The sequence below is a fragment of the Mustela erminea genome, chromosome 1, assembly GCF_009829155.1.
Source record: "Mustela erminea isolate mMusErm1 chromosome 1, mMusErm1.Pri, whole genome shotgun sequence".
Classification (NCBI taxonomy): Eukaryota; Metazoa; Chordata; class Mammalia; order Carnivora; family Mustelidae; genus Mustela; species Mustela erminea.
Window position 1 is genome coordinate 112,267,997 of NC_045614.1, and position 25,409 is coordinate 112,293,405.

The following is a 25,409-nucleotide window of genomic DNA, read 5'->3' on the forward strand; positions in this document are numbered from 1 at the left end:
TAAACTGCAGTCTGCTTGGGAGGTGGCTTTCTTGGCAGAAGTTCTTTGAAATGCTTTTATGACACTTTTGTTTGTTTCTCTGTAACCCAAAGAGTTAAGAGGGAGTTGAGATGACTGCATTCAAATTGATTTCATGTGCTGAAGCAAAGGTATGCTCTTTAGAGAAAGATGTCAGTAAACAAGATTTATATTTGAGATGAGAGATGTTTATCTGCAGGAATAGGCTAAAGTGAAGGAATCAATAAATGTGTTTTGGCTCCTTAGAAATAATTCCCACTCAGCCAATAGAATGTGCTAAATTCTTCAATTAAATTGCCATACCTACCTAAAATGGAGATGCTTTGAGAGGTTTCTGCTTACCAAGTGGGATGTGTTTTTTACTTTTGTTTGCTTTTTGCCTTAACTTCTTAAGGTTGAGCTTTTCTGTCCTTTAAGGATGAAAAAGACAGTTGAGTAGCCTCAAAAAGTGTTTTAATCATTCTCTCCGCTTCTCTGACTCTTATTTCGGGAGATGGAGCTTTAAGAAGGAGGGCTTCAAGCAGATCAGCTTGCCTTAGAAGTTAAGAAAGAGTACAAGGTTGGGGTGGGATGTTCTTGAGCTGTTCGCCTTTCCTGTTGTTTGTGACTGGTTTGACTGCAGTTGTGACTGACAGTGGAGATGGAGGGGGTGCTGGGCAGACTTCTCTGGGAGCACCTCTCACAGCCTTGGATTGAGGATCAGCTTTGACTGCAGTCACCTTCTGGAAGAGCCCATGATTATTCTAGGGGAGGAGGAGAAACTCATTCAAATTTAATAAAACTTTATGAGTTGATTTGAATCAGCCAATCAATGAACTGTAAACCAAACTGCACTTGCCCAGTAAAGTAAACCTTTTCCCTATAGTAGCAAAAGCATTTATAACAAATATTCTTCTGTGGCCTGCCACACTGATTATACTTGGTCCTTTTAAGATGATTTGATTAATTTTCCTGTGTGTGTGTGTGTGTGTGTGTGTGTGTATGTGTGTGTGAGAGAGAGAGAGAGAGAGAGAGGGAGGGTGCAAAGGCAGAGAGAGAGAGAGTGTGTGTGTAGGAGGGTGCAAAGGCAGAGAGAGTCTGTGTGTGTGTGTGTGTGTGTGTGTGTGTGTGTGTGTGTATGTGTGTGTGTGTGTGTATGGGAGAAAAAGAAATACTAAGTAATGTGGTAATTTTTATTTTAGAATGTCAGTTTTGAAGATTATGGCTTACTTTTTTCAGTAAGTGCTATGAGCTCAGCTTCTAAAGAGATTATGTTTTGTAAGTTTTCCAGATTTGGGTTCCTACCCAGAGGCATCTATCCATAAGTGTGATTTGAATAAATGAAACCGTTGTTCTTGTAAGTCTTAGAGAAATGTTCAGCTTACTTCTAGCTACATAGATTTCACCTTACCTCACAAATACAGACATTAGCAAAGTATCCCCCCATCTGGAAACTCTTAAAGATCAAATTCAAGGCAACAGAAAGTGCAACCTATAGACGATAGAGGTTCTGCTGATGCCCCCGATTGTCCCCTGATCCTGAGAAGTAACCTTGAAGTCCTAGATTGTTTGAGCTGCAGGTCCCTTGTAGACATAGCCTTCCTAACCCCTTCATTTTACAGAAGGGATAATATAAGGTCCAGATAACTGGAGAGACTGACTGGTAGGTTGGGGCAAAGGGGAGGGGTTAGGTGAAATGAGAAAAAGAAATTATAAAATTTTATCCTTACAAAAGCTTTCACAGAGCTGCAGGGCTGGGGGGTATCGGCACATGCAGGTGTGGTCCAGGCTCTCCCTAATGATTCCAAAAAACCTAGAGCCAGCCCTCAGAAAAAACTTAGGGATACCATAGGCCAACCAGTTTGACACCTCAGTTCTCTTCATTCCGTGATCCTGAAAAACTTATTAAATATCTTGGTGCTTTGAGTTTTTCCATCTAGGATTTGGAAGAGATCTATAAAACAGAAAAATTATAAAACTGACATCTTTCCTATAAGGCACACTAGTGTACATACAGACAAAGCTTATCTGTATACATCCTATATAATATAAATAAGTTTGTGTACATATATATCCATATAAATGTGTGTATAGCTAAATATGTGTGTTAACACAGAGCTGCATACCTGGACTCTGGGTCATTGGTTAGCTGTGTATATGTTTTTACTGTATATTTTCATAGAATTAACTATAAATCAAAACCATGGATAAGACTGGAACTCAAAGTGCTTAGGTTTGGGGAGGGGGAGCTTACATTAATTTTTCTGGACTGACTTGGCACTTAAAGGTATTACTAGATTTTAGGATATATCAATAGTGTTTTTTAAATGCAGATTTCAGTTCTAATTTTCTTTTAATTACACTCATTTGTTTGAATTGTAATATTGTGAATGTTTACCTGTCAGCATCTTGAATAACAAAAATATTTTATAGTGGAGAAAAGGCATGATAAAAATCTTATTTTAAAACCATGGCCTCCATAGCAAATATAATTTAGAGAACTGTTTGAAAATCCAAATGACCTCATTTTCCCCTTGAAGTGTTCTTTTTTAGATCTGTGTTTCAAAAAGAATGGACCGATCGGAGGAAGTACTAGTAATTTCCTAAGGACTGGCTAATTAACTGATAAAATCGACTTCTCATAAATACATTGTAATAGGTGGCTCGGGAAAAAGGCAGCCCTTGAGCCTAAAACGCATTGATCTTAATCCTGTTTTAATATGAAATTATTCAACTGGACTTTTTTTTTTTTTTTTTTTTAACTACATGTGAAGTTGATAGAGTAGAGACAGAGCCTTCTTTTGGAGAGTGAATGCACATCATTTGGGGCCCACTTTGGAGCAAGACTCTTAAGTTTACTTGCTCTGTGGTCTTAGACCATTTCTATTTGAAAAGATGGTCCCAAAGTCTTTTTGTTTGGAAGCTAAGAAAGTAACAGTAGGCACTTTAAGCACTTGGAAAATGAGAAATGTGAGGGACTCAAAGCTATCAGTTTGTCCTTTTTGGGAGCCAGAAGTTCTGAGGGTAGAAGACAGGAGTGTTGGGGGCGGGGGGGGGGGGGGGTGTAGAGGGAAGAGGTCATATGACTCTAGGCTACAGTGTATCTTTCAGAGTCTTTGTTCTAGCCCACTACCTTACCACAGAGAGGGTTCTAAGCACTGGAAATCCTTCCTGTTTTGATAGCCTCTAAGATCCATAGGATCTTAAGGATCCAAGACCTAGAGTCCCCATTTATCTAAGAGAGCCATATGTTCACACGAAATCTATTTTCTCTGACTTTAATTCAGTTAGGCTTATTAAAAACAATGACTTTTTCTCTTCCTCTTTGATGTCTTTCTGCTCTTAGCCCTCTAATAAAACCCAGTAACCTTTCCAGTCCTTTGTGTTTGGCAAGAACTTGGGACGGGGAATTACATGTGTGTCTGCCCCAGGCACATCACTTATGTAAATTCCAGAGCTCACAAAATCCTGGTATCCTTCGAGAAATTACCATCTACCCTGTTTTCAGCATTCTTCTAGTTTTGTAAGATTAAGATATGGGTGGCACGACAGAGCTGCAGATTTGTATTATCTGCGATTTTTACCATCTAGGGGTATCATTGTTTTCATTCCAGTCTCAGGAAAACTGTTCGTGGTGGTAGGCTTGGGTGGGGTGTGTGATTCTCTACCAAGGGACTGTAGCCTCCACATGTGACTTCAGTTTTAATGGCGGTAAAGTAGAACCAGCCTCAGAGGCTGACAGCCCCCTCTCGGGCGCACGGCTGCCCTTGAGGCAGCTTGGGCCCCATCTGTGCCCTGGCACACAGTGCTTCTCCACTTGGAATCCAAGGAGCTCAGAGTCTTGTCATGTTGCAGCTCCCAGCTCTTGGACAAGTGCCAGGCTTGCTGCTGCCAGTACCGGATTAGGTTGCTTTTTTAAAAATTCATTTTGTGAACTCATCAAGCTCATTTAACAGAGGATTTGGTCGTCAGTTTCTATCATTGTCCCAGCCCTCTAAGAGGCTCGGCTTAAAGGAGGGGCAAAATACTAGGTCCCCATTGTATATGCGGGTGGGCGCAAATGAGAGAGAGAGAGAGAGAGAGAGAGAGAATGTGTGTGTGTGTGTGTGTGTGTGTGTGTGTGTAACCACAATGTAAGTACTCCTTAGGCTTGGCAAGGGAGTAGCAGCTCTTCTTAAGGGAAGAGCCCCCACAAAGCAAACAGAGTGGGGGCTCCCCTGCCCAGAATGAGGAAACCTCAGGGGAAGGTTGCAGGACAGGGCGCAAAGACTCCAGGGAGCAGAGTAAGATCTAGCTCTTAAGAGACCAGGAGTTTGCCACTGGTCTGCAGAGCAGACCATTGAATGGAGGTTCTGTGGTCAGAAAAGCTGTAGAGAAATGCATCCCATGTTGCCCTTGGTGTTCACTAGTGTGGGGGAGGGGCCTGGGAAGGCGAAGAGAAGAGGTAGAGAGGAGGTATTTGAAAATAGCCAAATATGTTCTGAAAAAAAGGAAACAACCCAAGAGCTAATTTATCTTGTGGATTTGATTTTCACAAAGTAGGATGCTTTCTTGAAATAAACTCTGGCTGTCAGACTGGCTTCATCAGATCTTCAGGGTAATTATTGAAGATTTGGGGGAAAAAATCTCTAAGAAACCAAACTAGTTTTTAGCCTTGTACTTTGCGTTGTCCTTGGAGTGGATTGCACCCGCCAACCCCAAGATATCCGTGCTCTCCCTTTTGATGTCTCTTGGGCATGGGCGGGGGTGGGGGGGTGGGGGGATGGGGGGGATTATAAACCTTTCAAGCCGGATGTGAAGCCAGGAAAGGAACTGTGAAGCTGTTCATAATAGGTAGCTTGCACCCTCCCCCCCTCTGCAGCCAGAGAATCTAGTAGTGTCTCCGGAGACCCTCTCCCTTGAGGAGGATGCCAGGTGGCTCCCCATGTAGCTACTGGCAGTGAAGGGAAAAGCAAGGAGTCTGCTAAGGCTGACTTCCATAGAGAGCTGTCCTCTAATGCCAACCAGCTTGTCTGGGGGCAGGAGAAATACCAGTGAAGTCTTTTCTCTCAGCTGGTAGCTACAGTCGGATTCTGAACAGGGCAACGCAAGGTAGTTCGCCTTTCCCCCTTTTGCCGGCGGGCGCTTGCCGACCTTACTTGGAGCCGACTTGCCCATCCTTGCAGATTTCAGGCCTTCTGAATCTCAGGGAGGGAGCAGAGCAGGTAGGCGCCTGCAGTGTCTGAATTTCTTACATAAACACAGCGCACTGGGCGAGCAAGCGTCCCTGCGGCGACAGCTGGGCTCTGCTCCGTCCGCCCCAGCGAGCTGAGCTGCCTAGTCCCCCTCTTGCCTGAATGGAGCATTCCAAATTGGTTGTGAATGGAGGGCGGGGCTCCCTTGCAGACTTTTTCAATGAATAACCAGACCCTATTGTGCAGCCTGTGGAAAAACAAGCAACTCAAACAACACTGGGACTGTTAGAAATATGCTTGTGATTGGCAGCTTGGAGAACCTCCAAAATTAGTTTCCTTTGGCTTCCCTGCTGCTCCCAGTTCTCCGAGCCTGGGCTTAATGAGCCTGGGCTTAATGGGGTTCCAGTTTTCTTTTAAGTGCTGGCTTTAACCCTGCAGCTGCCGGACGGATGGTCTGGGCTTCATAGGTAGAGCTGCGCCTGACCACGGAGGCCAGTCCCCTCTCTTTTATTCCCGTTTTAACTGGAGCTGTCTGAAGGGGCTGCTAACAGAAGAGGGTGGTGTAGCTTTCCTGGATAGAGGGGTGTTGAGACTTGATCTGAGGATATTAGCCTTTTATCTCCCGCTTGCTTTTGGTGGGGCTGGAGCTCTCATTCCCAGTGAAGGTTCCTGTCTGCTCTTTGCCACTCAGTCCAGGCTTGACTGTGGGCCTGGGGATCGGGTGTTCTCTGCAGCGCCCGGATCTCTTGGCGAGGCATACATTTTGACTCGGCAATGACAAAGCTGTAATTTCCCTACTCCTTGGTCTTCTCTGTCCTGTTTAATTTCCCACTGTGGTCGGATACATGTCATTTTAAAATGATACTTCCCAGACTTACTGAGCTACAGGGGAGCCTTGCTCTGGCTGTGACCCTTCTCCAGCACGCATCAGATGCCTGGCCCCCTCCAATGAACATCTCAGGAAGTACCAGAAAGAACCCTGCCTCTGAGCAACCCCAAAACCGGAGCGGCCTCACCCCACATGAGGCCGGGTTCTAGGGGGACTCTAGATGTCCTCAGCCACATCCCCTCGAGACACCATCCACCCTCTTGGCCAACAGCTCACAGAGCACCCCCAGAGGGCCGCGTGGGCTAGACCAGGGCCATGGGATAAACATGAAAAGGACAATCCGTTAAAAAAGCAAAACAAAACTTAATACTGATTCAGTGCAGCTTCCTCGGGGGTCTTAAAGAGCTCTTCCGAGTGCCTCCTCCTTATCCTCACACCTGAAATGAGGCTCTTTGCATTTGTGTTTTACTAGAAGTTGTTTTTTTCCCCCCTGAAATATTTCCTTTGCTATCAATTGGGCCTGCAAGAATGTCTTCCCTTCCTTATTTAAAAAAAAAAAAAAAAAAAAAAGAACAGGCCTGGGCAGATTGTTCTTTTGTGAGAGAGAGTTTGAAGCCTCTCAGGAGGTGACCCTAGAGAGCAGCCCTGTAAGAGGATGCTGGCATTTGTGCTTTTCCAGAGGGGCTGAGGATGACTTCGGCTACCAGAAACACTTTTAGTTGAGTGCCCGGAAAGGCTTTGTGACTCCCTGAAAGGGCACATAATGAGGGTCCTTTATACTTTTCTCATAGGAAAGGTAGATTCAAGGAAGGGATGTGTCTTCTATGGGGGCTGCCCTGCCCATAGTGAAAACCAGATCCTGGAATGTCTATCCCAAGTGTCCGAATCAGACTCTTAATGGGGGGTGGGTAACTTAGTGATGGCTTCCCTGTGCCTGTGCCTGTGCATATGCCCAGGGAGTCCTCACGTCAGAAGATTTCTGCCCCTCAACTCCCTTTTCCTTTTTTTCCCTCTTGGAATTTCTTGAGGAGTGAGGAGAAAGCCGCAATGGGCTTTAATGTCATTTCTATTTTGATAAATATTAAACTTCGCCCCTGCTTCCCAATGTACATTCTTGTTAAAACAGGAAACAATCTCTCGAAAAGCAGAGAACCCCCATGTTGTTTCTTTCTCTGCTGCAGTCCTAGCGCGGGGCTCTGCACACTGCCAGTACTTGGTGAGTATTTTGCATACATACCCCATTCTCTTGTCACATTCCCTTCCCAACCCGTCTTTCAGCAGCCCCCAGCAGCAGCTTCTAACTGCTCAGAGAAACAGGATCTCAAAACCAGAGTTCTGAGAGTCCTTGGGATGACTTTAGAGATGCATAGGAAAAAACGAGGTAGGACTAGTTCTCATTTTCTAATTCCTTCTTTAAGCACATATACAAGCCAAGTGTTCCTAGGCTGCATTTAGACTTTGTGCAGCTAATGCTATGTTTCCCAGTCAGACTGCATGTGCTAGAGAACAAGTCACGGTGTAGACACCCTTGACACATTTGCCGAGTTTCTGCTTTTAGGAGAAGGAGGGCCAGAAATAGAGGAATGGTTCTCAGAGAAGCTGATTTCCCTAATTTCTCTAGAGTTTGGATTTTTCTCCTGTCAGATTTTAAGTTCAAAGATAAAATTTTCCACAGTGCTTAAGTCCTGTTTCAAGTATCATTAACACTTTTCTTTAATGCTAGTTCAGATGAAATCACATAAATTGGGAATAAATTATAGGAACGGTGTTAAAGAAGGTTTAGTTTTGCATTTTTTTCCCCATTCAGGAAAAACGCCCTGTTTCCTCTTTTCTTGACAGTGTGTTCCCGCCGTGAGCAGCCCTTCACGGTATAATCTGTGGTTGACGTAAGGCCCACAGGAAAGGAAGCCATCCTGTCCTCTCTACCACAGAGGCTCTCTTTATAGACCTGTTTCTCACAAGTGGAAATCAAACAAATGGTTGTCTATCATATTGGTGAAAGTTCTAAATTCTTGGAGCAGCTGCCCCAGGAAAGGAATTAGTATGGATAATGCTCAGATTTTCCTTTTGGGGTAAGCAGGCCAGTCAGTCACCGTTTCATCCTCCTAGTCTCTTCAGCTTGAAAGTAACCAAATGCCCCAGGTAGAAACCTGCTTTCTGGGCTGTGGGTCTAAAAAGACCCACCTGGGGGTAGTCAAAATGGGGTGGTTCTTTCAAAGCCAGAAAGACCACTCATTTTTATCTTGACTCTCCTCTGAGTCAGGTCTCTGTACTCGCACAACCCTTTTCCTTCACTGTCCAACGCTCTGGTTTCGCCAGTGGCCCACAAATTTGGGGATATGACACACTGATGCAATTAGATATATTCGTTCTGTACAAAATATTTTGGTGGAAGAACCCCATCTCAGTTAATACACAAGCCCTAACTCAGTCAACATGGGGCTGGTACTTTTCGAAGCTTTCCTCTATTTAATTTCTACCTCTTCTAATCAAAGCCTCTAGGTTTCTACTTTCAAATTCTAAAGTAATAATCCTAAGTTGTTAGGATAAATGAGTCTTTGAAGAAAAGAAACTGCACAGATCCAAGCCATTTCAAAAATAATACTGAGGTGTGGAGAGTGTGAACTTGAAGTAAATCTGAGACTAGTTTATCTGGGTCAAAAAAAAAAAAAAAAAAACACCTCTCTGCTACCATTGGCATTAAATTATCTTCCTGATTTGATAACAGAGGTTTTCTATTTGGAAATCACTACTTGAAAGATTTGCAGTTTTGTGCTGAGAACAAGAAGGAGCTGTTCTGGGATAGACCCTTGTTCTTCCCCACACTTCCCCATCGGTGAGTCAGGACATCCCTGATTCAGTACTTCCGTCCAAAGTGGGCTCCTTTTACCGACATGACCACTTCTTTTAAGGAGGGTTCATACAAAGAATCTCTTTCCTTCTCTTTTAGGCGGACTTAGAATAGAACCCTTCAAAAATCATCTGTGTCATTATTGTTAGTACTGATGGAGTTTAAAGAAAGGGCAAGGTCAATATCCCAAATTCTATTTAGAAACTCTCCTCCTACTTGATGAACAAGAAAAGACAGGACCTGCCAACTTTTTTACCCTGGCAGACTTGCTACTGGACAGCCCGTGAGGACTCTTGCTTCTAAGGCTTACAACAGGCATGTTATTACCCTGAGCTCTCCCCAGGGCCTGTGCAGCCTTTGGAGGTGGGCAACAGCTTCTAGCCCCTCACGACAGAAGAGGCAAATAGCCTTGAGGACCACTTTTGTTCATCCTAGCAAACGCTGTTCCCCCACCCCCACCCCCTCTCTCCTTTAGAGCCTGAATGTCATCCTTCACTTGGATCACATTTTCTCCTCTCTGGAGGGGGAGTAAAGAGGTAGGGAAAGCCTTGAGCCCCCCTGGAGGCAGAGGTAGTTCCCCCTCCCCCGTATTCTGAGTGGTCAACTTGTGTGGTACTAGCCCACCTCTTGGGTTACAGTTGTGTATTGCACAGTGACCTCCCAAACTGATGTTCATGGGCAAAATTGAGTTTTTCATCTTTTGACCAACAGTATTTCAGCTGGTGATTTGATTCTGGGATACCATGTGCTGGTTCTGCCCGCCAGCTGCTGCCTTTGCTGGAGGAGACAGTGGAAGGAGGGAGAAGGGGAGGGAGGGAATTGTTTGTGGGATGTTGTCATCATTGAGCTGAGCCTAGCAGAGTCAAACCTCCAAACCATCCCATTCCTGTCCCCATGACATGAAGTCACTAGATGATACAAACATTATAGTTCAAATAATATGATCCTAGCAGTCTAAGAGAACTCCCAATAAAGCCCTTTCCTGTAAAGTATAACCCCTTGTCAGGTCAGTCACAGAGAAATGTCAGTTGTTTTGTAACTGGTTTTTCTCTTTTTCTGCTTTTACCCTTGCCAGAAGGGCTTTGTTGGAGGGGGCGGGGGCCGACTACCAGAAGTTTCCACCAGGGGCCCCCTCGAGCTTGAACTACAGATGTGCTCTGGCATCTTTGAAGTTGGATTTCTCCGTTGTCGGATCTGTCTTGTATCTATTCCACGTTACAGGGAGCAGTAAGGGTATACAATGTCCTAACACTGGCCCTATACAAGACAAAATTTAGAAACTCTTTACTTTCCCCAGCCAGTGTGAGCATTGTGACACCTTGTCCTTGCTCCAATGGCAGTCCTAGATACAGCCAGCATCTCCCCAGAGAAGGCAAGTTTCTGCGAGTTCAGTAAATATGTATGGCCCAGCCTAAACCCATGTCGCCGTGAGCTCCAGACCATAGCAAAGATTTAGGGTTATCCAAGGTAAACAGAAAATGGAAGAGGCTTCCAGAGCACGGCTTCAGGGTTTCAACTGCTTCATGGTATCAATTCCGTTGTCTAATTTAAAACCCAGGTGGGAGAAATTCTATCAATAACTCTCATTCCTGTATCCTGGGAGGAATTCTACTGCCTTTGCAGGTGGCCACTTAGAGATATTTCAGATACCACTTTTCACTAATGCTATTTATACATTTTCAGAGTTGGGCCAGTGCTTTTCTAAGCTCCTTTTCCTTCCCTTTAATTTCTAACTCTTGTATTCAAGGCCTCTGGGTTGCCATTTTCGGAAGTCTGAAGTAATCTTCTGATGTCCCCACTAACCCTGTTTCTCTGCCGCCCCAGTCATGAATTGAGAGTGGGCTCTCTCGAGATGTAGTCCCCACCCCGTCTTGCAAGTAAGTGCCTCTCCGGTGTAACAGGATCTCACCAGCATGATCCCTGGGCTAGTGTCCTCGAAAACGTTGCCAGCTCTTGATTTCCAAATACTTAGTATAACCTCACCTATCCTACGGCAAAAAAAAGGTTGTCTTCTTCCCTCACCTCTCTTTCTTTACGAGACCTGGTTCCCTAGCTATTCTTTCACTCTGGTATTCCCCAGGCCGTGTTCATGCAGGGTCAGAATACTTGAATCTCACTTTTGGATTGGTCCTTTCCGAATACCAGCGTAACCCCAATCCTATTTATTGGGTCTGCCTTTTCCCACAGTCCACGTCATGATAACAAGGTCAAAGTCTTTTTTTCTTGAGCTTATTCTATTACCCCAAGTTTCTAGCTCTAAATCATGAAAAATAAAGTGGGTTTTTGTTGTTGTCGTTGTTGTTGTTGTTGTTGGGTTTTGTTTTGTTTTTGTTTTTGGCTTTTTTTGGTCCACACTCTAATTCCTGAAGCCTCTCTTTTGCTGACTATAGGTTTTTCCCACTGCATAGAAGAAATCTGATTCCTGAAGCCAGATGTTCTGGGAACTAGCTTTATCAGTTCCTATTTTGGCTCTTGTGATATTTATTGTAGAGAAGATAATATTGGCCGTCTAGGAAGGGCTTCTAGAATTGTTCATTGATGAATTCTGCTACCTCAGGGTTGATTCTGTACCCTGGGGCCCAGAAATATACCACCAGGGTGATAATACTCAGTCCCTTGGTCCCCAACTAGCAGCAAGATAAGTAGGAAAAAATAACCTGGAGTAAACAACACCGTAAACCCCCACCCCTACCATCGTAATTAATCACCAATCTAAAATCCTGAATATTGCCACCATGCCAATCCTAAAGAGAACTTTCCCTTTACCTTCTGAGACCAAATCTATTCCAGGGAGGATGCCTTGCTTTCTCCATGTAGGACTCTGTCCAGGACAAATGAAGCTGTTCCTGCAGAGACTGCAGAAGGAGTCTGCCCTGAAATCCTAGTCCCTGTGTGCGTGTGCTCACCTAGGTGTTGGCCTTGCCGGTGTTTGTCATATCTCCCATGAGTTGTGTAAAGAGCCTTGATTCCACACCAGAGTCCTGCTGACATCCTTGATTCCCAATACACAAATGCACAGGGGGTTGTCCAAGCCAGCATCCCTTTAAAACACAACTTAGGGCTTTCATCTGCATTTCTAGCTGGTCTGGCTGGGTAAGCTGGTTTCGTCCATTGACACTGTCCTTTCAGACACTTTGTGCCTTTTTTCCCTAATGCTCCGAGCACCAAAAGCCAAGGCCACCCATTTCAAGCTGTTTCTCCTGGCTCTGCTCAGCCTTTTTGGACAGAAGGAGCCAAACCAGCTGTGTAGAAAGAAAGAGAACAAAAGAGAACCTCAAGGAAGAGGACTTTAATTCTTTTTTATTCTGCCAATCTTCACAGATTGGTGACGACTACACTGTGTCCTCTTGAGGATTGGGGGGATAAAATCTAAGGAGTTGTCCAGCTGTTCTGGTAATGTTCTAAACCTGTTGCACATTTATATTTACAAGGGTAGACGTTCTCCATCTTTTCCCAAGAATGCTCTGTGGTCTTGAGTTGGGCATATGTTTTAGTTTCTGTTATGTGTGTATTGATATGTGTATGGAATTACTGATAGATTTTACTTTTGTTAATGTATTGTACTTATGTAATTACTGTCTTTTTACCCAGACAATGGTGAAGGTGGCCATGGGCCATAGTCATGATGGTAGAAGTGGTGATTTTCATTTTGCCCTCTCTTGGGTGTTCCTTTCTCCTTTCTAAGTGGAGCAGGGCCAAAAAACATTTGAGAACCACTGGCTTAGATGTTAGAATGTGACCAACATTTGTCTTTGTGTAATTTTAGTTCCTGGAGCTGTATTATCCAAACATGGTCAAGGATAAACAGGATAGTACCCTTCCAATTTGGTAATGAGCCAGGGGTGACTTTTTACTTGTGTGAATGCATGGTTTTGAAGTTTTTAGCACATCTACTTTTGACCTGTTAGTCAACCATAAGTTAAAGGCATTTTTTTCCCTCCAAGTATCTCAGAGGAGATGGAATACATCTGATTTATTTATTTATTTATTTATTTATTTATTTATTTATTTATTTTAAAGATTTACTTATTACAGTAGGCAGGGGCAGAAGGGGAGGGAAAGAGAGAATCCCAAACAGACTCCTCAGTGAGCATGGAGCCCAACATGGGGCTTGGTCTCCTGACCCTGAGATCATGACCTGAGCTGAAATCAAGAGTTAGACAGTCAACTGACTAACCCAGGCACCCCCTTATTGACTGATTTTTAAAACATATTCCTATATTTGCTTCATTTCTCTGTGTATAGATTATTTATTTCTTTCTCAACCATTCAAAAGCAAGTTGCAGACATGAATTTCACCTCTAAATACTTTAGTGTGCATTTCCAAAGATTAAGAATATTCTACATAGCCTAGGAAAATTAATTTTTATACAGTAATATTCAGAATTCCCCAGTTGTCCCCCAAATATCTTTTATAGCTGATATTTATATTGTTTTTGATCTAGATTCAATTAAGAATCCCATATTGCATTTATTGTTACCTTTTATCTTCTTTACAACACTCTGTCCTTTTTTCCCCCCATAACATTGACCTTTTCTTGAAGGGTCCTAGACAGTTGTTTTGGGAGGGTACTTTTTTAAAAGATTTTATTTATTTGAAAGAAAGAGAACATAGGTGTGTGTGTGCATAGAGGGGGAGGGAGAAGGAGAGGGAATCTGAAGCAGACTCCATCCTAAGCATGGAGCCTAACGCGGGGCTTGATCTCACGAGAGATCAGGACCTGAGCCGAAACCAAGAATTAACTGAGCCACCCAAGTGCCCCTGGGGGGGTACATTTTTAAAGGATACATAGAAATGGAAACAACACACAAAAATGCTGGCCTTAGGCCCAGAAATATCCTATGTTGCTGATTCCCTTACTCTTCTACCCATGTTATTACACTGACCCTAAAATACTAGTATAAAAGAACAGTGAGTCAGATGAGATATTTAGGTCAGAGATAGTTTGCGCATGTTTGAGGAGAGGGCTTTTGAGGGAATCATTAAAATTTTTTTAGCACAGCTTACTAAATAGTTGATTTTACTATTTATGGGTGATTTTTCACTATATTCAATTTTTTAAATTTAAACTTAGCAAGGTTAGCTGTGTCAGATATTAAAGAAAACAGCACATTCTCCCATACCTCCTCCAATTCTGCTTTTAGAACTTGTGCCCCCTAACTACATTTGATAACATTTCAAATTTTTATTTTTGGAAACTGTTGCCAGGCAGAATTAATGTTAACTGTTCAAATGGGTTTGAGCATGTTTCTTATTTGGTTTGGAAATCCAAGAGGCTTCTCCTTTTCCAGATGCTCTTTTAAGTGCCAGAACCTATCCACTTACTTTATCTCCCTCGAACCTTCTTGGTTCCCAGAACAGAGTATTATCTCCTGTCCTTGTCATTCACTAGTAGTGCTATAGCAATTACAAAGAATATCGAAACATTAGGAATACATTTTATGCTTGAAATGAATTTTTAATCTACTCAGCCCTAAAATAAAGACCTATTTCTGACCTCTTCTGGTAATAAGGTAGAACTTAAAAAATAAGCCTCGTTCTCTCTACTTCTTTTTTCTTACTAACTGGCTGTTTGCACTTTTTCTCAGAATTTGTCCAAAAAAGGCCAGAGCTAAGGAAAGGCAGCAGTACATTGGAAAGTAGGCCTGTTGGCTTTGTTGTGCTCTTCAAACCACAGATCCCAAGGGATACTACATCTGGTGACTTAAAGCCTCTGGTCTTTGCTAGTGGGGCACTCTGACAAATTAAGGGTACATGAGGAGAGAAGAGATCACACCTGCTCTTCCCGGTGGCTTCTTTGGTTCATTTTACATCCTATTTATATTCCCATGTCCTTCTGCTTGATGGTTTTCCCCCTGCCTTCTTTCCTCGTGCTCTACTCACTGCCATAACCAAAGAATAATACAGGCAGATGTCTCGGGCTCTCCCACCTCCCCACTCTTGAACTAAACAGTACGTATTTCCTTATTATGGAGGGACATGAGGTGAGATGGTAGTGGTCTAAGAAAGGAAGAGTGCCTAAAGTTGGGGCAAAGGGAATAGTAAAGCTCAAGAATAGACCTTCACTGTAGGACTATCACTCCAGAATCTCAAGAAGTCTCTGACCACGACTACCTACATTCCACATTCAGGAGTGCTATGAGAAGCTCTGGAGACATAGGCTGGCCACCTAAGATGTAGCCTCATGGACATGCCATTTGGAAGCAGGTGTTGGGGTTCTGACCAACTTTGTCATGACACACAGCTTTCTGTGTAAAGTAAGAAGATCATGGCTGTCGAGTGTGACCACATAAGGTCCTCCCCCCAGGGCAGGCCTGCATAACTCATTTGGAAAAGATGAGTCTGCTCCAGATGAAGGTACTGAAACTGAATAAGGGAGGAGGAAAATCCCAAAACAAAACCTGAGCAATGACCATAAACAGGAAAGTAGGCAAAGCCTGTGTGTGAAGTGGGAGAAATAACGATAGGCTTAGTCTTTCTCCCTCTCAGACTGCAGTATCACTGATCAGCAATTTCTTTAATGCTCAATAACTACGTGAATGTTATATGTATTCACAACAAAGTTAGTGGCAAATTGAAACTTTGAGATTATGGGGACACCAAAGGAAAGCCGTATTAGAGGAGGTGGGTTTTGTCTTAGTTTAAAAAAAAAATCCTTTTAAATCAAACTCGTTCATCATAACATTCAACAAAAGTGTTTTCCTTTGTTTTGATCGTATGTGCTGTAATAGTGAAGTTCACTGCCAGCACTGGCATGGGGTAGCTGCCTTGGACAGAGTCCACAAGCCTGTACTTGTGGGCAGGAAACAGATTTTGTCAGCAGAGGGAATTATTATTTCTCTTGAATGGGCCAGTTTGTCTATTTTTTCTATTTCAAAACAATTGGGTTATTTCTTTGGAAAACTGTTTCTATACCATCAAAGAAGAAAGATTTTCTAAAATTTGAGAATTCTTAATAAGTATTAACTCAATGATGCTATTGAGCAGGGCTGCTTGCTTTAAAAATGAGAAACTTGCACTCCCTTCAGCAGCACATAAACTAAAATTGGAATGATACAGAGAAGATTAGCATGGCTCCTGCGCAAGGATGACACGCAAATTCGTGGAGTGTTCCATAGTTTTCCCAAAATAACCATGTATCTTAACAATGCTGGAATTAAACTAAAAAACTTAATACAAAAGCAGAGAAACTTGACTGATATGATGTATAGATCATAAAGCTTCACAAACTGTACAAGCATTTGGATCAAGACCCAGAACTTATCAGAGCACAAGAAGACTCCTTATGCCCCCTGAACAGGCACTACCCTCAGAGTAACCTTCATTCTGACCTTAAACACCATCTATTAGTTTCCTGTCCTTTTGAATGTTATATAAATGGACTAACGCAGTATGTACTCTTTTGTGTCTGGCTTTTACTAAGCGTATTTGTGAGATTCCACATTGGTCAATGTAATTGGGATGTCTTTATTCTCATTTCTGTGTAGTGCTGAGATTTACTTTGGGGTTGCAATGAGCCTGTAGATAAATTTGGGAAGAATTCATATCGCTATAATGTTAAGCTTTCTAAATGATGAACATGATATATCCTTCCATATATTGAGAGTTCTTTTATTTTCTTGTGTTTTATAGTTCTCAGTTTAGGCATCTTACATGTCTTTTATTAGATGTGCTCCTAGGCATTTGATGTCATTTGTTGCTATTAAATTTATTTTTTAAATTTCACATGTATACAGAAATGGTTCTTTTTTGTATTAGGCTTGTAGCCATTGGTCTTGGTAAATTAGTTTACTGATTCCTATATTTGGGGGATACTTCTATATTTTCTACATACCAAAGCAGGCCATCTTTGAATAATGACAGTTATATTTCTCCTTTTCTAATCCATTTGCCTTGTATTTATTTTTCTTGCCTTATTACGTTGGCTAAGATCAGGGCTGATTTTAAAGTATTTGTTTATTTATTTATTTATCTATCAGAGAGAGAGAGCACAAGCAGGGGGAGAGGGAGAAGCAGGCTCCCTGCTGAGCAAGGAGCCTGATGTGGGACTTGATCCCAGGACCCTGGGATCATGCCCTGAGACAATAGTAGTTGCTTAATCAACTGAGCCACCCAGGAGTCCCTCAGGCTTGATTTTTGTGTCAGATAGAAAAATCTCCCAAAGAGTTCCCTAATAAGAAAACCAACTATAAAGCTAAGTTGATTGATCTTGAACATAATATCTAGATTTAAAATGGTGTTATGGTGGTCTACAAAGCAATATATTGTACTTTGTGGTACACGTCCATAGCTACAGACTTAAATCTGGTTAAACAGGAATCCTTATCTTTCCTACCCCTGACAAGCAGAGAGTCTCATAGTGTATGGATCCTTAACAAAGTTTTTTGAAGTTCAGTAAGAGTCCAGTTAGCTCACTCAAAGTATTCTTGCCTCACAGGTGGCATTGGGAGGGAATTGTCTAGATGCACTTTCACAGGAGAGGCAGAGAGATGGTATCCATGGCCATAAGGTGGGATCTGGCCAGTCAGTGACTGGCTGTGGAAGATACCAGGTCTTCAAATTCCTATGGCTGTCTTAATAAGCAGAAAATATTGGTCAGCTGGATTATAGAAGGGAGGGGAGATCTTTTAGGTGGAATGGGTGACAGGGATTGATAAGAAGTAAAGGCTACTGGAGTCAAGAGATGTTGGTTCAAGATAGGAGTGAAAGAGGGATCTTGGGCATTTTGGTGGCCTAGGGACAAGAAAGGTATGAGTTGGATGGATGCAGGTGTATCAGGTGTGTCTCCCGCTGGAGACTATAGAGTAAACATGAGGGCTGAGTAAACATGAGGGACCCTGAGAGCTGGCAAAAAGTATTCTTCTGCTCTCTTCTCAGGTGGTGTCTTTCTTCTCTCTCTTCCCCCATTTCTTTTAATACCTTTTGAATTTAGTCTTTTTCTTGCAGATTCTCTCAGGAGGCAATATGGTAGAGTCACTAAGCACTGTTTAAGTAGGAATCTTGACCACTTACAGCTAAGAGACTATGCCAGATTACTTACCTTTTTGAGCCTGGGTTTTCTATCCTATGGAAAGGGAATACTAGAAGTAGCTTTTTCATTGTGTTGGGAAGATGGACTGAAATTATATATGTAAAGAGCAACTTATCACAAAGTAAATGCTTAAGGGGTCTGTCTGGCTGCCTCTTTCTTGTCTGTCTACCTTGCTCTTTTCCAGAGGTTTTAGTACTTATTTCATTTTTTTCTTTGTTCTAGAGTACTTTCTCTCCACCAGGTGTAATGTGATATTTTTGTTTTTGTTGGGGTGTGGGAAGGTTCGTGTCCTCTATTTTTAGTGTACGAAGTGGGTGAGCAAAATGTCTCCCATTTCTGTCAGTGCCGTAGATTACTGAAATGACAGAAACACTTGCTTTCTTTCCCCTCTAATAGCAGTTCCAAGACCTTGAGCAATTACTTTAATTCCTTTGGGAATTAAATAAATGTAGGACCCTGAATGAAGAGGACTGTGTGGTCTTAGTCTAACTGTAAGTGCCTCTAAGAGATGATGCTAGAAGTCAGATTCCTCACTAAATTGTGCATGCCATGGAAAAGGGGCCATGGCTGTGGGGCATACATCCTGTCCCCAGCATCTCCAGAATGCCTAGCCCATAGAAGATGCGCAGTGAGTGGGTGAATGGATGAATGAATGAATGGTATCTTTATAACAGCAAAGGTTGTCTGTATTCAGCGGGGATTATTGGGCCCATTTTCTGTAACTCTGAGCTTAAACTCAAAATTTCTAATTGTAGAAAATGTTTATCAGCTTACCTAGTCAACTCTTTTGGCATTTCTTCGCCAACCTCCTCAGGAGTTCATGACCTTTCTTCTTTCCAGTAGGTCGCCATGCTTTGTAGTCTTAGGTCTCTGTCATCATTTAGGAAGTTGCCTGTGCGAAGTTAAATACTCTATTTTTGAAAGCACAGTGTGTAATTACACAACATCACAGCACTGTAAGGTGCTGTGCCATTTTCTGTATTTCTCAAGGCAGCATCACATATCTCATTTTACAAAGGAGGGAGCAGACTGAAAGCAAGGAGCATTCCTTGGGCTTCTAAGTTCCTGCTTTAAATACACCACTATCTCTGACTAATGCATGCCATAATTAGGTTCCTTCACACATCCTCTGGCCCAGCAGTCCATTTGGAGAGCTGAGCCTTCTTCCTTACCACTCCAATGGCCCCTAATGATTGTCTTTTCACTGACCTGTGGAACTTTCAATTCTTCCTCTGGCCATGTTCTACTTTCTTCTCTCTCTTTGCAGTGGTTCATTCCTGGGGAAAACATATTTATGACTAACACTGCCTTGCCTTGTAGGGTAGAAGTGGTCCCAGCCTTCAAGGTTAAAAGAATTAATTGGAAACAATCCGCTCAGTCACTCATTGTCTTAGTCCATTCAGGCTGCTGTAACAAAATACCACAGACAGGATAACATATAAACAACAGACACTTATTTTGAAAGTTTTGGAGGCTGGAAGTTTGAGATCAGGGTGCCAGTATGGTCAGGTGAAGGCTCTCTTCTCGTTTTGTCCTCACATGATCTCATGATCTAATCACCTCCCAAAGCACGCCCCCACCCATCGCCGCCAATACCATCACTTGGGGATTAGGATTTCAACATATGAATCTGGGGGTGGACACAAACATTCAGACCATAGCACTCACCAGATATTTCTTGAACTCCTCCTTTGTGTAGAGAACATAAGATTCCAGGTATAAGACAGTTTGGGGTGTAGTAGAAGATGCCATTTTACTTTAGAGGCAAAATGATAGGTTACACACTAAGAGTACTGTGTAGATCTGAAGAAATCAAGACATCAGGCTTAGCTGTCAGTTTAGATTCTCTTTCAAAATGGGTATATGCTCTTCCTGAAGCCATTAGAAAAATGTTTCCTTCCGGACAACTTTGGCTTACCCTCTGGAGTTCGTCTTGTCAGCAGAACTGGTAACTTTTTAAATAATCCTGTGAAAATGTCAATACATTTCCAAAACCTGAAATAGGAAAATTGATGATACCATAAATTATTAACTTTCTAAATGTAGATAAAGTCATGATTAGAAAGGATTTTCTTTAGATAAAGAAAAGTAGACTTTTCAAGGACATGTAACTTGTGTTTACACCGGGGCATCATCAACCTTCCTTCATGATTTTTCCAAAACTTTTATGGCAGAAGGCTAATGAGAGGCAATGACAAAGGGACCGTGCTGAGAACCACCAGAATACCACTGCATTGGAGAAGTGCTTTTCAGTGTCAAGCTGTCTGACTCTCCCTTTTCATGTACTAACAACATTCTCACAACAACAAGCTTAGCCATTTTCTGTGTCTGAATGTCTGAAAACATTTGATAACAATTGAGGGTTGCTGCCATGATGTCACCATCAAAAAATCACGAGAGCGACTCTAATGACTTCTAAATATAGTCTTCCAGTTCCGAACTTATTGCATGTATTTAGGAAAAGCAGTTGGCATTATGTAGGAAAAGAATTATAAAAACCTGTCCTTTCCAGTCAGTCACTGGCAGGACTTTGCTTTATAAACTTGTCATCTGTGAAGGAGTCATCTGTCGCATTTGTTCACGTTGGAGACCTGAACTTGGGGTTGTAAATGGCACCTGAGCAAGCAGTTGGCCAGAAGATTGTTCAATCTTCTCAGCAGAAAACAGATGATCGTTTCGCTAATTCTGCCTGGTATCATCACTAAGAATGAACTAAGCTCCTGAAAGTGTTCTAGGGGCAAGCGCTAAGTCAGACCTCAATTTTGGTGGGATACCAGGGCAGTGATGGTGGTTAGCTATCTAATGAGACCTTTGATAGGGTGGAGAGTTGCTGGCAACTCGTCTCTCTCCCATCCTTCATGAGAGCTGGACTGGGAGCAGCAATCCTAACTCCTAAGGAACAAACAGCCCCCGTGGTGTAGCATCTTTTAGAGTTTGTCCTTCTACTTTGGGTAAAATGCTCTTACTAAAATGAGTCAGCTCCTAGATGAGACAGAAGAGGCAAACCTGGTTTTATTTTGTTTTATTTTGCTACCCTGTAAGTCACCTTGATTTGAAAAAACTTTGCCCTCTTGAAATCACTTAAGGAATATGCACTTTATTTCCGAACGTTACGCAAGAGCTCTGTGTACTGTTTCATCGGTTTTGGAGAAGTAATTGGCACTTATCTGAAAAGATTGGTTATGAAAACCTACCCTCAGGGGTTGGTCTGTAGGAAAGGCACAGAGCAGACATAAGCACAAAGGTTTCCAGGACTTGTCCTTACACAGTTAGCCTTAGCTAAGGTTGAGGTTTGAGCCATTGTTGTATTTCTTTGCTCTTAAATTTTTTGAAATGCCTTTAAAGCTCAGTATTTCTTACTCAGAGCTGATATTTAGAGCTGCTTGAGGAAGGACTTTTAAAAAGTCAAATATTTAATTTATATGCCTCTGAATAAGAAATATACTTACCAGAGAAGTTTCAAGCCTTTGGTAAGTTAATGTGTACTGTCTCCCAATGTATCTATGGCTGTTTTGTTCCTTTTGGAAACAGATTTCTTCCATGTCTGCAACCCTTGGTATTCTGTCGCACCTGCATTTTTCTGGACGAACCATCCCCCTGCAGGAGTTTTAAGGAAGTAGACCCAACACCACAGATATGGGGGAATAAAGACACGGCTAATTAAAAGTGTCAGATGATGACTTCCGACTTGAAAGAGCTTTTCATTGGTTTTAGATGGAAGGCTCTGTGTTTCAGCATTTGGCTTTCCCCCGCATGTGACTCGATATGACTTCCAAGAACCATCCACTGGTGACAGGGGTTACAGAAGGAAAGCATTGTGCTTGCTGTTAATCAGCTATCCTCTCTCTGCCTCCCTCTCCCCCCCACCTGGCCCCAACCCTTTTCTGATTGCAGTGGTGCTTCACGCCCCACCTCCAACCAAGATCAAACGGGAGCTGCACAGCCCCTCCTCGGAGCTGTCATCCTGCAGCCACGAGCAGGCTCTCGGTGCTAACTATGGAGAAAAGTGCCTCTACAGCTATTGGTAAGTGGACCCACAGAAGGGCCAGCCGGAAAGGAGCCCCCCGGCAGGCTGCTTCAAGGACCCTTAGCAGACACTTAGAGTAGAGCTCAGAGTCGCCTCTCAGGGCTATGTCGTCCTCTAGATGGGGGCTGGTACAAATGGGGGCCTTTGTGCTGCACATGAAAAGCTAAACTGTGAAACGGGCTCTGCAGGGGAACTGAGCACAGGGGGTACTGAGCCCTCCTGAGGGAAAGAACCCTGAATACTGGGATATTTGATCTGGGGCTTCTAGGGAGGGAATATATACTTCTTCATGTCTATCATATGTTAATGTGAACTTTAAGCACCAAAGAAGTAATCTTCAAATCAGAATATATGAAAAAGTCCCCGTGCCTGTGCCCTTTACTTAAGAATATCCAGGCCCCAGGAATGAAGCTTTAATTTTAAATCAGTCTTTGCTCTAGAAGATAAACACAGATCTGCCTGGGAAAGGGGGAGAAGAGTCGTTAACTCAAGCGATGTTACGGCAGAAATGTATCTTCCACTGAGAACCTAATTTCTGGGGACGCTGGAATCCTCGGGAGAGGGGGCCAGAAACCCCCCAGGGCACAAACTCTGCCCCCCCCACACATCCCTACACATGGCATATATGGAGAGTGCTTTTAGAAGGGGGGAAAAAGGAAACCGGAAACAGAGGCTAAAATTATCTTTGAGAAGAATCACTAGAAGTGTTAAACAAGTCTCTGTGACGCAGTGTGTTTGTCACTTTTCAGAGGTACAAATATTCCCTCGGGGCTGCCAGCAATTTAACTATGTTAATGCTGTCATTTCCTGGCAATGTGGCCTGCCACCCAGCCTAGCTGTCCTGCCAGACCAGCGACCAGGCTAATGGCTTCATCGTGGCTTAATGGTTCCTTCTCTCTTTCTGTTTACAGTGCCTATGATCGGAAGCCTCCCTCTGGGTTCAAGCCATTAACTCCTCCCACCACCCCCCTGTCACCTACCCATCAGAACTCCCTGTTCCCCCCACCCCAGGCAACTCTGCCCACCTCTGCACACGCCCCCGCAGCGGGCCCAGTACCAGGTGTGGGCCCCGCCCCCGCCCCTCACTCGCTTCCTGAATCTGGACCACAGCAGCAAACCTTTGCGGTCCCCCGGCCACCACATCAGCCCCTGCAGATGCCAAAGATGATGCCTGAAAACCAGTATCCATCAGAACAGAGGTGGGTGCTGATCTGGGCTTCTTTCACTGCCTTCATCCCCTCCCTTGTGCCCCACCAGGAGAAAGGAAGCAGTTAGTCATGTTTCCCAGGGACATATATCGTTCTCATGGCATTGAGGCATCTTGCGAGGTAAGACAAATGACAGGAATGTGACCCATTTATATAGCACCCTGTTCTTGAGGTACTCCAGACGATTTATGAAGTAGATAAAGGAGAGATCGTTAGTACCATCCCCCCATTATGAAGGTAGAAGACTGACAGAACCAGGTTATACAGTCTGTTGACCCTCACTGAGGGCTGTGGCTTCTCACTGGATACTCCCTGCTAGCATTAAACCCTGGTTTATGCTACCTACAAATACTTTATTAACATTTTACTCACGTACTAGGGAGGATTGCTAAATTACAAAACATATTATCATTCATCTGATTTTAACATATTTTAACAGGGAATTAACTAAAGACATTTTTGTAATTACCTACTTTGGAGGTAGAAATCTTCTGTTTTCACTCCAGGTAGGTCCTGTGTTCAATAAGGAAATTGAGACATCAGGAATAACTTGCCCAGAGTCTTTCATTCATCAAATAAACTAAAGTGGAAAGGGAACCTACTCGAAAAACACCAAACTTAACATCTTAGGTCCCAGCCTTGTAAATCCATTATCTGGGTATTCTAGAATTTTGGTTGCCTGGGGCCTTCCTTTATAAAGGGTGTTCTGGAGACCCATCTTTTTATTTCAAGTCTCTCTAGACATATAGGTAGGGAGTTGTCAGTGATGTTACCAAGGGTCTCAAGATGGTGACTGGTATTTCCTTCCTCACTTTCTTGTTCTGCCCTGCCTGGGTGTAGGGGCCAAGGGGCAGGAGAGGGAGGATATAGGAGTATACCTTCCTCAGGCTTGGTCCAACCCACATACATCCCAGGATTTACTCAGGGGTCACTTTATTTCTAGATGAAACACCAAAAAGAAAGCAGACATTCTTGTTTGATTCTTTTTTTTTTTTTAAGATTATATTTATTTATTTGACAGAGATTACAAATAGCCAGAGAGGCAGGCAGAGAGAGGGAGTAGGAAGCAGGCTCCCCGCTGAGCAGAGAGCCTGATGCAAGGCTTGATCCCAGGACCCTGGGCAGAGGCTTTAACCCACTGAGCCACCCAGGTGCCCCTCTTGTCTGATTCTGATTCCCTTTCCCCCTTGCTGTGAAAGTCACCATAAAGAACTACGTAATTTGGCTGTTTAGTCGTTATTCCCCTAGCGAGGCCAAGAGCCATGAACACCAATGATACATGGGTCCCAAGAGGCAAACACTGACTCAAGTGTCTCAATAGCGGGCCTCGGTTTCAATAGGGAGTTCGTCTGAAGGAGATAGCTACCACTGAGCTTTGCCAGTTTATTACCTTGTTAACAGCCTTGCACTTCTTCGGGAGAATTCAGAAATTGGATTTTCATGTGAAAATTCCAGGTTGTATGGGTTTGGGTTTTTTTTGTTTGGGGTTTTTTTGTTTGTTTGTTTTAAGTTGGCAACTAATTCAAATTGAAAACAACAGCAACACTTTGCAGACTAAACAAAACTTCCTGGGGCAAAATCACTCTGCAAGGCTGCCAGTTTGTGCACTTGGGCCTGGATAGCATTTTTATTTCTAAAGTTTTTTTAGTTTTGTGTTTTTTAAACAGTATCTTCCTGATTTTCTGCAGGGATCATTAATTGAGGAGGAGGGATGAAGGAGGTCATATATGTGGTATTTGAAATACTTAACAAACCTTGTATTTGTTATATCATGTGTAAAGGAAAATTACTTCATGTTCAGTCTCTTTTATTCATAGTTCCCCCTCAATCCTGTTTCTTATCCAGAGGGCTTGTGTAAGGAAGAATGTTTGTCCTCTCGCAGCCCTGGCAGACAGGAAGCCTTAGTCTCCATGGTGAAATAGGTTTGTCACCAGGCTACCCAGCCCTCTGTCCCCAAAAGGGGAGGTTTGATTCCTGAGATATAGGAGTATCTGCCCTCAGGTGTCCAGAGAGAGAGAGGCAGGAACCAGAAACCAGGTATTTCTTTTTGGGGAGGATTCCTCCCTGACGTCTGCCTGTGTATCGTAGACTTACTTCCCCTACACTCTGCCATTGGGACTGTGGGTCTAGAATAAAAAGACCCCCCACACACTGGGCTGATACAGAGGTCCTTGGGAGAACTGGGGTGAAGGGCAAAGTCCTAAATTGGTAAAATAAGAGCAACACTGGGACACTCAGTCTTCTACCCTAAGGCACTGTAGCCACCAGGTTGCGAGTATACAGGAGTTCCC

The 25,409-nt window shown here is 43.2% G+C and overlaps 1 protein-coding gene, 1 long non-coding RNA gene and 1 other non-coding gene across 4 annotated transcripts in view; 2 read left to right on the forward strand and 1 right to left on the reverse strand.

The window, feature by feature from the left end:
* ETV5 (ETS variant transcription factor 5) overlaps window positions 1-25,409 on the forward strand; it is a 58,126-nt gene that overhangs the window by 5,618 nt on the left and 27,099 nt on the right. The window contains exons 6-7 of the mRNA XM_032338320.1: window positions 21,778-21,907; window positions 22,822-23,109. Of these exons, the coding sequence (XP_032194211.1) occupies window positions 21,778-21,907; window positions 22,822-23,109 (418 nt within the window). The remainder of the gene's footprint in view (window positions 1-21,777; window positions 21,908-22,821; window positions 23,110-25,409) is intronic.
* On the reverse strand, window positions 386-23,749 carry LOC116587737. 2 transcript variants are annotated; one of them, XR_004284617.1, is made up of 6 exons: window positions 23,592-23,749; window positions 19,552-19,878; window positions 19,093-19,290; window positions 18,658-18,775; window positions 1,728-1,951; window positions 386-761 (listed from the first exon to the last, which is right to left on the reverse strand). It is a non-coding gene; the product is annotated as an uncharacterized LOC116587737 (long non-coding RNA). The 2 variants fall into 2 exon arrangements; XR_004284619.1 differs by having other exon boundaries at window positions 23,588-23,749.
* LOC116581315 lies at window positions 15,868-15,974 on the forward strand. Its single transcript, XR_004282002.1, has one exon. It is a non-coding gene; the product is annotated as a U6 spliceosomal RNA (small nuclear RNA).